General features: G+C 41.5%; 1 protein-coding gene across 4 annotated transcripts in view; it reads left to right on the top strand.

Moving 5' to 3' along the window:
- The window catches only part of si:ch211-250n8.1, a 73,899-nt gene that overhangs the window by 50,830 nt on the left and 8,789 nt on the right, over positions 1-14,280 (top strand). For 3 of the 4 annotated variants that reach the window (XM_043714291.1, XM_043714292.1, XM_043714294.1), the window contains 4 exons: positions 707-772; positions 4,273-4,332; positions 4,944-5,026; positions 8,980-9,074. In XM_043714291.1, the coding sequence (XP_043570226.1) occupies positions 707-772; positions 4,273-4,332; positions 4,944-5,026; positions 8,980-9,074 (304 nt within the window). The remainder of the gene's footprint in view (positions 1-706; positions 773-4,272; positions 4,333-4,943; positions 5,027-8,979; positions 9,075-14,280) is intronic. The other variant, XM_043714293.1, reaches the window with a different exon arrangement.

Below are 14,280 nucleotides of genomic sequence, written 5' to 3' on the forward strand. Positions count from 1 at the left end.
CTCTGACCTATCACCTCCATTCCCACCCCCATTCACCTATTGTATTCTATGCTACTTTCTCCCCACCCCCTTCATTTATCACTCCACTCTGCAGGCACCCTGCCTCTATTCTTGATGAAGGGCTTTTGCCCAAAATGTCGATTTTCTTGCTCCTCGGATGCTGCCTGACCTGCTGTGCTTTTCCAGCACCACTCTAATCTAGACACAGGAAATTAGGTCCACATGGTCTCAGTATTACTATAAGAGTATTAAATACTATTAAAGACTAAGCATGTTATTCTATATTTAAGTTTTGTTTAGGTTAACTATGTAGCCCACTATAATGCATGTTAAGTGTTGTATAATGGTAGTGTAGGTGGCTCTCTGAAGTTTAATAAATTAAAACAAAACATAAGTACTTCAATGCTGGACATCTGAAACTAATAAAAACAGAAATTGCTGGAGAGATGCAGTTCTGAAGAAGGGTCACTGGATTCAAAGCATCAACTTTATTTTGTCTCCACAGATGCTGCAAGATCTGCTGAATTTCTCCAGCAGTTTGTTTGTCTCCGATGTTTAACATTATTAGTCTAACTTCACCTTAACTGATCTGTTTTCAAAAAACAGGGTCTAATGACTCCAAATGCTGTTTCTGCTTTGTCAGTATAAAAGAGATTGAGGGTTGAGGGACAGAGTGCAGAAATAACTGACTAATTTGTTTTTGCAGTATGGTGGAAAGGAAGTGCTGGATGTGGGCATTGAGAAAGTCCTGCAGCAAAATCTGCCACCACAGGTGAGATTACACAGGGGTTCATGCTTCCATCATACAAGGTACAAGATTGGTAGCACACCCATCCTCTCCCAGACTCAACAGTATACCATTTTAGCGGATTAGAAGCATAAAGGTAGCAAGTGCATGGAAATATCTTCACCACCTAACTTCCTACCAATTTGCACAATCATGGCTTGGAAATGTAACATCACTCCTTCCATGTTGCTGCATTAAAATGCTGGAGCTCCCTCCCAAGCCCTGTAAATGTTACCTACATTATGTGGTTTGTAGTGATTCCAGAGCAATCACCTCCACTTTCTCAAGAGAAACCAAGAATGCTGATGCCCATATTATATGCGAGATGCAATTCTTTAAATGGCCACGGTGCTTCACAGCAAGGGGGATAAAGTGAAGGGTGTCAGTAGATTGTGAGTAGCTGTAGAGGAGGTGTAGGAGGTAACTGAGGGTGGGGGCAAAGTGGATTTGGAAAAGAATGCCAGGAATGATGTCAGCAGAGTGCTGCAATGGTTCTGCTGCTATTTCGAGGATTGGATGGTCAGAATTGTGCAGCTGGCCAGAGACAGCAGTGGTTTATAGAGTGATAGCTATGGAATTAGGGTAGGGCGGTTCGTTTAAGGAGTTTTAAGTTAGGACAGACACAAGGAGAAACCTATGGAGAACAATAGAAAGATGGAACAGCTGGACTTTTGGACACGGGTGGAATTTGTGTTGTGTTGTGTATGCTCACTGCAGAGATACAATATTAATGTCGCATCAGTGTCAGATAATGACCATTCTAAACAAGGGCAAAAGCGAGTAACCCCTGCTGACCTCACTGCCAACATCATTAGGTTTCTCACTATCACGTTGCTGGGTATCACCATGACTAAAAGTGAAGGCAGTGGCATCTACCTGGCAATGTGTGGTATTGGTCAGCTATATTCAGACTGCGGGACAAATCCAGTCCAGTTAACTGCACCGTGTTATTCTCATTATTTGTCAGTAATGGAAAAGATTGGCACTTGCTTAGCAATAACTTAATCACTGATACTCAGCTTGGGTTCTACAAGGGCCACGCAGCTCCAAATATCACTGGAGCTTTCGTTCAAACGTGGACAAAGAGCTGAATTCCAGAGCCAAAATGAGAATGACTGCCCTTGCCACCAGATTGCATTTGACCATAGATTTAGTATCCCTCACAAACTGGAGTAAATGGGAATCAGGAGGACAGCTCCCCTGTGGTTGGTGTCATTTCTGGAATTTAAGAAGATGGTTGTGGAATTTGGAGGGCAATTATCTCAGCTCCAGGACATCTCTGCGGGAGTTCCTCAGGGTCGTGTCCTAGATCCAATCCTCTTCAGCTGCTTCATCAGTGACCTTCCCTCTGTCATAAGGTCATTGTGGGTATGTTCAGCACAAAGAAAATCTAATCATATTGTGGGTGTACCTACACCAAGAGGACTTCGGCAGTTGAAGAAGGAGGCTGTCCACCACCTTCTCAAGGGCAGCTAGGGAGAAATGTTGGCTTAGCCAGCAATGCCTACATTTCATGAACAAATATAAAAACAAAATCCCCTTGACATTCAAATTTATTGAATCCCCCACAATCAACCTCCTGGGAATTATAGAAACTGACAGAACTCCCCGTCAAGCTACAAATCATCCTGACCTGGTACTAAATTAACATTTTTTTTTCTCTGTTGCTGGGTCAAAATCCTGGAAGTCCCTCCCTCTGTTGGTCTTCTTACATATGGACTGCAGTAGTTTGAAAAGGCAGCTCACTACCACCAGGACAATTAGCAATAGGCACGAAGTTCTGGCTTAGCCACCAATACTCACATCTGGTGAATGAATATTTTTAGAAGACCCATTCTACTCTTAATTATCAATCATTGGAATCCTTTCCCTACATTACCATGGAATGAAAAGCTTAAACATATGAGGAACATTTGAGGATCTTGGGTTTATAATTGATGGAGTTTAGAAGGAAGAGGGGGGTATCTAATTGCAACATATAGAATACTAAATGACCTGGACAGAGTAAAGGTAGGGAAGATGTTTCCATTGGTAGGACAGATGAGGATCCAGGAGAAACTTCTTAAACTCGAGAGTGGTGAATCTATGGAATTCATTGCCACAGAAGGCTGTAGAGACTAGGTCATTGAGTATATTTAAGACTGAGATAGATAGTTCTTGAGTATCAGTATCAAGCGTTACAGGGAGAAGGCGGAAGAATGGGGTTGAAAAACATATTAGCTATAATTGAATGGCAGAGCAAACTCGATGGGCTGAATGGCCTAATTTCTGCTCCTTTGTCTGATGTAAGCACGCCCAGGACAATGCTCCAAAGAAATGGCTTTACATTGTTTTTTCAGGGCAACTTGTGACGGACAGCAAAGGATGTCTTGACAAATCTGGCCATAGATTTTATAAATTGCATCGTTTGAAGAGCTAGGTGAATTCAATAAACTTCCCAAACTAGATGTGTTCAGCATGTGTAAAATTGTTTAATTGAGGGGGTCTGTTGTTGCAGTGGTAGTGTCCTTTATTCAGAAGGTGCAGGTTCAGGTTCCACATCAAGAAATGATAGTCAGGGAAGTATGTCATAGGTTGATTAAAAAGTTTTTGCATTACCATGGTGGGATGCTTGTGTGTAGATCAGCTTTTTGAAGCCTATCCAGCCAAACATAACTCAATTAGAACCTATTTCCACATATCAAACCTATCCTGACCCAGCCCAAACCTACCTTTCCCAAACCAACCTGACCTCACTGTCTGCAGTTCAGCTCATTCAGCAGCATGATGGCTCAGTGGTTAGCACTGCTTCCTCACAGCACCAGGGACCCAAGTTCAATTCCAGCCTTAGGCGACTGTCTGTGTGGAGTTTGCACATTCTCTCCGTGTCTGTGTGGGTTTCCTTCCACAGTTCAAAGATGCGCAGGTTAGGTGAATTGCTAAATTGCCCATAGTGTTCAGGGATGTGTAGTTTAGGCGCATTAATCAAGGGAAATGTAGAGTAATAGGAGTAGGGGAATGCATCTGGGTGGGATGCTCTGAGGGTCGGTGAAGACCTGTTGGGCCAAATGGCCTGTTTCCATTCTGTAGGCATTCAATGAATTTGATCCAGAACATTGAACTTGGTCCAACTCAATTCAACTAAACTTATTCCAGTTCAGCACAGCCCGTTCTAATCTAAACTGTTCATTAAAGACAACCCTCTTCAACAGGTTAATGGACAGTGTTCTGTTTATTATTTAACAACAAAATGGCAAAGTTTCAGTTACCTTTTGATATTAAAACCACAATGAATTAGACTTCTCCACACAGAACTCCCAGCAATGATATGCCATTCTTACAGAAGACAATGGAACAGCCGTTTAAACAAAAACCAGAAACTGTAAATTTTTATTTAAAGAAATCTTGAAAATGTTAAAAACTTCTGAATACACTTTATCCTACTGTAGCATGTTGTATTAATACTGAATTAGTTCAACTTTGTCCATCCCATTTGCCTTTGTTAGGAGGTGTTGTTCGATGTCAAAGAAACCGAAGTGATCTGCTTAAAAAACAACTCAACACAGGTAATTGCTGCACTATCTTTGTAAAGATAAGTCAAAATGTTGTTATTTAAGATAAAATGTCAATTAGGTGCACAATAGGGTGAGGGAAATTATAACAGTGAGCATCACATATTCCTAGTACAGGTACAACAAAGGTTATGACTATCTCTCTGCAATGTCTCTTTAAACATTGAGTGAGCTACAGCACAGGTTAAATACTTTCCCAGACAGACGCACTCTTTCTTTCTCTTACACACTCTCTCCTTTAATCACTTTCTCTCTTTTTCTCTTTCACACACAGACAGACCCTCCTCTCTCTCACTGTCACATTTGCACATACTCTTGCACACTATCTCTCACATATACACACACTGTCTCACACAAACTCTCCTCTATCTCACTCACATGTACACATTCTTCGCTTGCAAACATATACCCTTTCTCAAAATAATGCACAAACGTTCATTCAGAATCTGCTGCTGAAGGTTGTATTCCACCGATTACAGGAATTTCATGTCACTTTGAGCCAGCTGTACAAATGAAGACAATATTTGACTATTGCTTTGTTTATTTCCAGTAAGACAATTACAACAATCTCAGCAACCCTGGTGATGATATTGTTTCTTTTTCAGGTCCTCTTTCATCATCACTTCCCTGAGATCTCTTCAGTGGGACACCGGTTAAACAGGAGGACCCTCTTTGCCTACTGTGTGGCGTAAGTAGAACAAATTGCACCAATACATGGCCAAAGGTAGACTTGATCCCTGGCCTGGCCATTGAGACTATTACAGTGTTGGCAGGCAGCTGCTTCCTGTACTAAGAAGTGTGAGGTCTGCACCTTACCTGAAGAATGCAAGTGGAGGGCTGAGGGGATTGGTGATGGAATCTGGGCACAAACTTTTCACTCAGATTATTATGATCCCTCCCCGGTTAGCAGATCGTTACGCTCCCCCGAGTTAGCGGGTTGTTACGATTCCCCGGTTAGCCACTGTTCTAGCACTGCTGCCTCACAGCAACCGAGACCCAGATTCAATTCCTGCCTCAGGCGACTGACTGTGTGGAGTTTGCACATTCTCCCCGTGTCTGCGTGGGTTTCCTCCGGGTGCTCCGGTTTCCTCCCACAGTCCAAAGATGTGCAGGTCAGGTGAATTGGCCATGCTAAATTGCCCGTAGTGTTAGGTAAGGGGTAAATGTAGGGCATAGGTGGGTTGCGCTTCGGCGGGGCAGTGTGGACTTGTTGGGCTGAAGGGCCTGTTTCCACACTGTAATGTAATGTAATGTTAAAAAAAAAGTGGCCGTCATGGCTATGCACAACATGGTTCACATTTGAAACAGGATGGAGCAGGGAAAGCTCTTTTTAAAAAGAGACAATGGTGTTCCTTTTTCCTACATTACTCCACTGTCCCTGCCCCTGTATTGGGTACATAGCAAAGAATAGGCCTCCACTGGTAGCTGTGGCTCAGTGGATGTTAACACTTTGACATGTGGATTAAAACCTCATACCTTAAGTCTTAAGCACGTAATTCATGCTCAGAATCTGGCAGTAAATCTCGAATAACTTAAATATAGTTTGATTTTTCCAGGAAGTAATAGCAAAATATTAAGTATTAGACCACGTCCAGTGGTCTCCAGCAACACAAATTCCAGTCTTTAGCCAATTCAATTCATTCCACATGATATCAAGAAATATTTGGCAGCACTGGATACTGCAAAGTCTGTGGGCCATGACAACATTCTGTAATAATCCTAAAGAATTTTGCTTCAGAGCTTGCCACTTCTGTAGCCAAGATGTTCTAGTTCAGCTAATATACTGGCATCTACCTGACATTATGGAAGATTGCCAAGGTATTCCCTATACTCAAAATGCAGGATAAATCCAATCCATCCAACTGACACCCCAAAAGTCTACTCTCGATCATCAGTAAAGTGATGGAAGGTATTAGCAACAGTGCTATCAAGCAGCACCTGTTTAGCAACAATTCTGGGTAATCTGGAACTTTGGAGAAAAAACGGTCAAAACAATAGTTTTAAAAGGGAGAAGTACAGAAAAAGGAAGTACGTGGTGAGGTCAGAGCAGGAGAGAGAGAGAAAGAAACTGACAGAGCAATGAACCTGCACAGTTACTGCCTTTGCTGTTTGAATTCATGTATCGCCAGACATCGGAGTGCGTCTGGGAAAATTAACAAACAGTGAAATTCACAAATGATCTTGGAGGAACCTGTTTGGACGAAGTCACAGTACAGAAACAGATAAGTGTTTTAAGTGTGGCCTACAGAAAGTCTGCAGCAGTGAGTAGACTGGGTTCTTTCTTGATTATATGTTTTTTGAGATATGTCTCTTGATTAAACTTAAAATATAAGCCATAACTATTAATTTAACCTGGAGCAGTGTTTTGTAGAGGAATAAGATGGTGTAATTTTCTAGATCTGTAGATTGTGAAGGAACAAAAATGGCCTTTGGTAGAGTGATATGCAGTTCTTGTCAGATATGGGAGTTTACGGAAAGTTTACAGGTTACTGCGGATTATATCTGCAATAAAAGCTGTTGGTTGCGAATCTTATCGGATCGGTTGGAGAGACAGTGGCAAAGAGGAATTTGCAACAGTATGTGAATGATGTGAAGGGGGGAAAGTCTCAGATATAGTCACATAGATGGGTTAACTCCAGGAAAGGTAAGAGAGGTAGCCAGTTAGTGCAGGAGTCTTCTGTGGCTATCCCAATTTCAAACAAATATGCTAATTTTGAAATGTAGGAGGTGATGGATTCTCAGTAACGTAGCATGAACAGCCAAGTTTCTGGTATTGAGACTGGCCCTAATGCAATGAAGGGTATATCGGCTTCCAAGAGATCAATTGTGTTAGGGGATTCTCTAGTCTGAAGTACAGACAGACGTCTCTGTGGCCAAGAGCGAAAAATCAGAATGGTGTGTTACCTCCCTGGTGCCAGGATCAAGGATGTCTCAGAGAGGGTGCAGAATGTTCTCAACGGGGAGAGGGGCCAGCAAGAAGTCGTTGTCCACATTGGAACCAATGACATAGGAAGGGAAAAGATTGAGTTTCTGAAGGGAGATTAGAGAGTTAGACAGGAATTTAAAAGGGAGGTCCTCGAGAGTAGTAATATCTGGATTACTCCCGGTACCATGAGCTAGTGAGGGTAGGAATAGGAGCAGATGAATACATGGCTGAGGAGCTGGTGTATGGGAGAAGGATTCACATTTCTGGATCATTGGAATCTCTTCTGTGGTAGAAGTGCCCTGTACAAGAAGAATGGATTGCACCTAAATTGGAAGGGGACTAATGTACTGGCAGGGAGATTTGCTAGACCTGCTTAGGAGGATTTAACCAAGTAAGGTTGGGGGGGGGGGACCCAGGGAGATAGTGAGGAAAGAGATCGATCTGAGACTGGTACAGATGAGAACAGAAGCGAGTCAGGGCAGGCAGGGACAAGGTAGGGCTAATAAATTAAACTGCATTTATTTCAATACAAGAGGCCTAACAGGGAAGGCAGATGAACTCAGGACATGGTGAGGAACATGGAACTGGGATATCATAGCAATTACAGAAACATGGCTCAGGGATGGGCAGGACTGACAGCTTAATGTTCCAGGATACAAATGCTACAGGAAGGATAGAAAAGAAAGAGGAGGGGGAGTGACGTTTTTGATAAAGGATAGAATTACAGCTGTGCTGAGGAAGGATATTCCTGGAAATACATCCAGGGAAGTTATTTGGGTGGAACTGAGAAATAAGAAAGGGATGATCACCTTATTGGGATTGTCACATAAATGCCAGGTAATAACCATGTTCAACAAGAGACAATCTAGCCATCACCCCTCAACATTCAACAGCATTACCATCACTGAACTCCCCCACTTCCAATGTCCTGAGCCTTACCATTAACCAGTAATTGAACTAGACAAGTCATATAAGCACAGAGGCTATAAGAGCAGGTCAGAGGCAAAGAATAATCCAGTGAGTAACTTGCCTTTTGACTCCCCAGAGCCTGTTCACCATTGCAAGGCACAAGTCAGTAGTATGATGAAATACTCCCCAAATGGATGGATGCAGCTTCAAAAACACTCAAGAAGCTTGACACCATCCAGGACAAATGGAACCAGTTCAGTTTAGGAAATTGATCGAGATGGATGAGTTGGGTCGAAGAGCCTGTATCTGTGCTTTATGATTCTGTCAAATTAGCCCACTTGATTGGCCCCACATCCACAAACATTCATTCCCTCCATCTTCAACACTCCATAGCATAAGTGTGTGCCATCCACAAGACGCACTGCAGAAATGCACCAAAGCTCCTTAGACAGCACCCTCCAAACCTACAATCATTTCCATCTAGAAGGATGAAGGCAGAAGATACGAGCCGCTCACCATCCTGACTTGGAAATGTATTGCTGTTCCTTTAATGTTACTGGGTCAAAGTTTTGTATCTCCCTCAGAGGTTCAAGAAGGCAGCTCGCCATCACTTTCTCAAGGGCAACTAGGAACAGTCAGCGAATGCTGGTCCAGTCAATGTAAATAAAAAAAAACACATGGAACCCAGGAACATTTCTTAATCTCAAATAATGTTAACCGTGATTCAATGTTGGACTTCAACTCACTGTAGCATTTGAAATCCTTGTGAGATCTTCTTATGTTAAGAGGGGATTGCTTCATTTCAGGAACTCCCCAGAAACACCTCAGACAACATCTTTCGACTGTTTGGTGTATGAGTCCAACTTTGTTGAGGAGGCCAATGAAATTATTCTGAGGATAGGTAAGTGTTTTGAGGATATGTGCCCATCATCATTCTTCACAGATGGAGCAAACAACATTTGATCTTAGTAGGGCCAGTTGCCCAGAATGTTGGTGAAGAGTGTATGTTTACAGAATGCTGAAGTTGGGAATTTGGTTGAAGTGGGAATTCACTTTGAATATTTATAGTAGATGCTTGAGGCAGTCAGTACATGACATGTTTGTTTACTGCTGCAAGTTGACTTGTTGCAAAAGAAAATAAAACAAAGTAAAGCTTGTAAAGATCATTAATTAGACTGAGAGCAGGTCATAAGAGTTTTTGACAGGAAAACTGTCCTGAGCAAAGTCGGTGTTTCCATCTGGAATTTCTTTGGCTCAGAAGTCTTTGACCGGAGTGTGAGATGAAGACAGTCAGACACATAAGAGGTGAGGAAGAACGTCTGGACCATTTGCTGCAGACTTCAGTCCATCTTGTGGTTCCAAATGGTGGAGTGACTATAGTGTACAGGGTAAGATGAACCCAGATGAAATGGGGAATGAGGAAACTAATCCTCATCTGGCCAATACAATGTGCTTGCTACCAATCAGAATAAAATGTTAATCTATCAGAAGGACAGTCAGAAATTGGTTCAAAGCTCTTTGGAGCAGGATGCAGGAGGCTGTCCAAAATAGAGAGATGGAATAGGAGGAGGAAAACAGAAGCACAAGCACAATGTGGTAATTATATAAAAACAAAATTAAGACTGTGGTTAGTATGTTTTCTTTGCAAGATTGCGAGTCCCAAACATTTTGTATGCTACCTGATGTCAGAGTGAAACATTTGTCAAACCGTTTGAAAGATGATTGGAGAGGGGAGAGAGAGATTCACTCATTGTGACCCATTGTGAGATCAGTAAATAGGCAAGAGCAGACAATGGATCTTATTTGGATTAGTACATTAACTCTGAGCTATATGACAGAACAGGAATTCAGGAATTCTAATTCTGGATCATTAACCAAGCCTTGTGCAAATCAGTACAGGGGTAACCAGGGGGGAGAGGGTTGAAGTGAAAGAGTCCATTTCAAGGAAAATGACACCATCGTACGAACAGGAAGGAAGTTTATCACTGTGATGGCCTCCATGAGGGATCTGGGTCCAAGCAGAATGAATCATTCTAGTGGTTCTTTCCTGGAACAGGTTTCTGACCTGATACAGAACAGGGTGTTTATAAGGAATTTGAATTAGTAAGTGGTGAAGATGATTGTGTGGGGAAAGAACTCAGCTGGAAAAAATAGTTTAGATGATTGTTTCAGAAAACATAGAAACACAGAAAACCAGGAGCAGGAGGAGGTCTTTTAAGCCTGCTCCACCATTGATTACAATCATGGCTGATGATCCAATTCAGTAGCCCGTTCCTGTTTTCCCCCCACATCCTTTGATCCCTTTAGCACCTTTAGATATAGTAATGAGCCAGATTTAGCTAACAGCACATAAATACCTATTTAATAGTGGTCATAATATGATTGAGTTCAATGTTGTGTTTGAAAGACAGAAATGCAGCACACTTATTAAGATTTTAAATTTAAATATTTAATTGGAACAAGACAAAGACAGTAAACTGGGCAACTCTTAATGGGCAATCAGAGGAAAGTGTTCAGAAAGGCATTTGCCATAACATGGAACCATTGATACCCCAAAAAGACAAGGATTCTACTGACCCAAAAGTACAGCCAGGGACAGTTAAGATGTAAGAGACAACATAAGACTAAAAATAACATGCGAAAATGCAAAAACAGGAAAGGGAGTATCAAAGAAACTTGCAAAGATATCAAAATCAACAAAATTATTACAAAATAATGTAATAATAGGAACAAATGATGATGAGAAGCAAGTGTGCCCTTGAAAATTGATAATGGTGAGATTGTCAATGATCAAGAAATGGCAATCATGATGAATAAATACTTTGTGTCATATTTACAGGATAGTTAACAGTCACTGTGCCAGTCACACCAAAGAAACAAATGTTGAATCAAATTCACAAAGTTAGGCAGGAATGCAAGTTGTGTAGGGGACACAGAGTCTGCAAAGGGATGTAGTCAGGTAAAGTGAGTGGGTAAATACAGGTACACAATCCTTTTATCTGAAATGCTCGGGACCAGCTGGTTTTCAGAATTCAGAGTTTTTTTCGAATTTTGGAAGAAGTGACAGTTCCATGATATTTTTAAAAAACCTTACCGAGCAGCAGACTCACTGAGAGTACCACAGGCCCTGAGACAGAGAATTGAGGCCTGCCAGTGCTGGGCCATACCCCTCCCGCCCCCACGTCGCATGTGAGTGACACGCATCGAGTGGGTTGGTTTAACTGTTTGCATGCCAAACAGCCTTGTTAATGAGATAACAACTTCACAAAAAACTTTTGGATTTTGGAACTTTTCGGATTTTGGGATTTCGGATAAAGGTTGTCTACCTGTACTTGGCAGATGTAGTATAATATTGGAAGTATCAGCTTGACCTCTTAAGGAGGAAGAATAGGAAAACAATATGTTTTCAGTAAAAGACGGCAGATGTCTGTAGTACTGAGGGATCTGAGTATTGTATGCTTGAATAAGTCAAGTTAATACACTGGTATAGTAAGTGATTTGGAAGACAAATGTCATGTTGATTTTTATTGCAAGGAGAATGAAGTATTAAAATAAGGAATTGTTGTTTCAAGTCTACAAAGTCTTAATGAGATTGCAACTGATGTATTGTGTATGGTTCTGATCTCCATATTTATAGAAGGATGTAACGGCATTATAAACAGTTTGGAGAAGGTTCACGTGATTGATGCCTGTATTAAGGATGTAATTTTGGGAGGAGAAAGTGAGGACTGCAGATGCTGGAGATCAGAGCTGAAAATGTGTTGCTGGAAAAGCGCAGCAGGTCAGGCAGCATCCAAGGAACAGGGCTAATGCCCGAAACGTTGATTCTCCTGTTCCTTGGATGCTGCCTGACCTGCTGCGCTTTTCCAGTAACACATTTTCAGCTGTAATTTTGTGAGGAAAGCTTAAGCCATTGGACCTATAGTTATTGGAGCTTAGAGCAATGGGATGAATCTTACTGAAAACTGAGGGAATGTGACTGTGTGAACATTGAGAGGATGCTCCCCTACGTAAGGACATAGTTTAAAAGAAAGTGTCTCCCATATAAGATGGAGATGCGTAGAATTTTTTTTCTCTCTCAGATTATTTAGTCTTCAGGATTTGCTTCTCCAGAGAGGAGTGGAGGCTGAGTCTATGAATATATTCAAGCCTGAGTTAGACAAATTATTGATCTACGAGAGAGTTGAGAATCATGAGGGCAGGAAGGAAAGTCGGAGTTGAAGCTATAATTGGATTGGCCATGATCTTTTAGAATACCGAGCAGGCTTTAAAGGCAGTATGGTCTATTCCCGCTCCTGATTTGTGAAACAAAATGAACAGAAGCTTGGTAATGGTACTGGAGGAATTACTGGCACTATACAGCAATGCATCCCCAGATAGTTTCTATCCATAAATAACACAACCACTATGCTGCTGTCTGGAGCAGTAAGATGTGGAGGTGGAGGGGACAGAAATTCTGCCTTTTTGAGAAAATTGGTGCTGAAAACCTGCCTTTTAAACTGCATAAATCATCGTCATCACAAACAAAAGGAAAGAAGCTTCCACTGAAATGAGGCATCGCCACATTGTTTCATCACATCCAGTGAAGCGTACCGAATTAAAGTATCCTTAGACCTGAAAGAGAAAAAGCTAGGACACCAATTGGCTGGGATTTTGGAGTGCTGCGAAGCGATATGTGGGGATTGAATTTTGTTAATAAATTGGGCATGAGCAGCCAATGTTAGCCTGAGTTTGATGGGGACAAGCATGGAGTTTTGGTCATTTCTGATTGAGTCAGTAATTTGTTTTTCAGGTTAAAAGGCTCACATAAGCCTCCAGTGTTACATTCAATAACGGAAATAAACATCTGAATAAAGTTTATTACGGTTAGGGTAAACAATATCAAACACTTAATGTGTACACTGATATAACTCGTGATGACAGTGACCACAGTTCAACATCGTTCACCAACGTTGTGTAGGTGCTAGTTTACCAGTACAAGGTGCTAGTTTACCAGTAGGTCCAGTTTACCAGTAAAGCAGTGTTGTTCATTGTAAGCATTTTGTTTCTGTGGGTGGTTCCCTGGTAAGATTTGACATCGCAATATCTATCATTTCAATTTTACTCAAATGTAATGAATAATTTGAACATTTTTCATCATTTAAAGTAAATATTGTTTTGCTTCTAATTTTGTTTATTATGGGATGTGGGTATTGCTTTCTTGTCCAGCATTTACTGCCCTTACCTAACCACCCCATTCTCCATTGCTTTATCCTGCCTGATGGAAGTGACTCTAGACTTACACTGCCTGTTTGAAAAGTTAAGCAAGGGAATTATGGAACAGTTAGCCTAATGTATTGCCTGAAATTGTTGTTGCTCTATCATTAAGGACAGAGTAGCTGATCACCTTGACTTTCAGCTCGTGAGAGAAAATCAGCATGAATTTGTAAAGAAGAGGTCATGCCTGATAAATCTGATTGAATTCATTTGAAGAGGTAATTAAAATACCAGACAGAGGGATATTTTTGGTTTGCTGAAGAGATTTGACAGAGTTCCTCATAACAGATTGTTTGCTAAAGTTAAATCTCTTGGAATTAAATGGTAATTATTGACCTGGTTTAGACTCTGACTGAATAACAGAAACCAGAGATTAGAGATAATAGGCACGTTTCCTAATTGGCAGGATGTGATATGGTGTCCCACAAGGATTCGTGTTGCAACCTCAACTATTCACTGCATTTACTAATAGTTTAGATGATGGGTTAGAAAATCACATGACCAAATTTGTTGGTGTCAGCATAAAATTACAAAGTTATCAATAAATAGGCAAAAATTGAGATCAATGTAGGCAATTGTGAGGTGATCACTTTGGACCGAAAACTAGAAAGCAAGTCGCTTGAAACAGTCACCTGATCTGTGTTTGGTCTCCCCAGTGTAGAGAAGACCACATTGTACTCACTGTTCACAATGCACTCTCCTCTACATTGAGGAGATCAAATGCAGATTGGGCAAGTCCTCCACGTCAGGCCCACGCTCCCTAACAAGCCACCCTCCCCTTCTGGCACCTTCCCCTGCCACAGCAGGATTTGCAAAACCTGTGCCCAGACTTCCCCCCCCCCCCCCCCCCC

Source organism: Chiloscyllium plagiosum, chromosome 24, assembly GCF_004010195.1.
Source record: "Chiloscyllium plagiosum isolate BGI_BamShark_2017 chromosome 24, ASM401019v2, whole genome shotgun sequence".
In the NCBI taxonomy this organism is placed as follows: Eukaryota; Metazoa; Chordata; class Chondrichthyes; order Orectolobiformes; family Hemiscylliidae; genus Chiloscyllium; species Chiloscyllium plagiosum.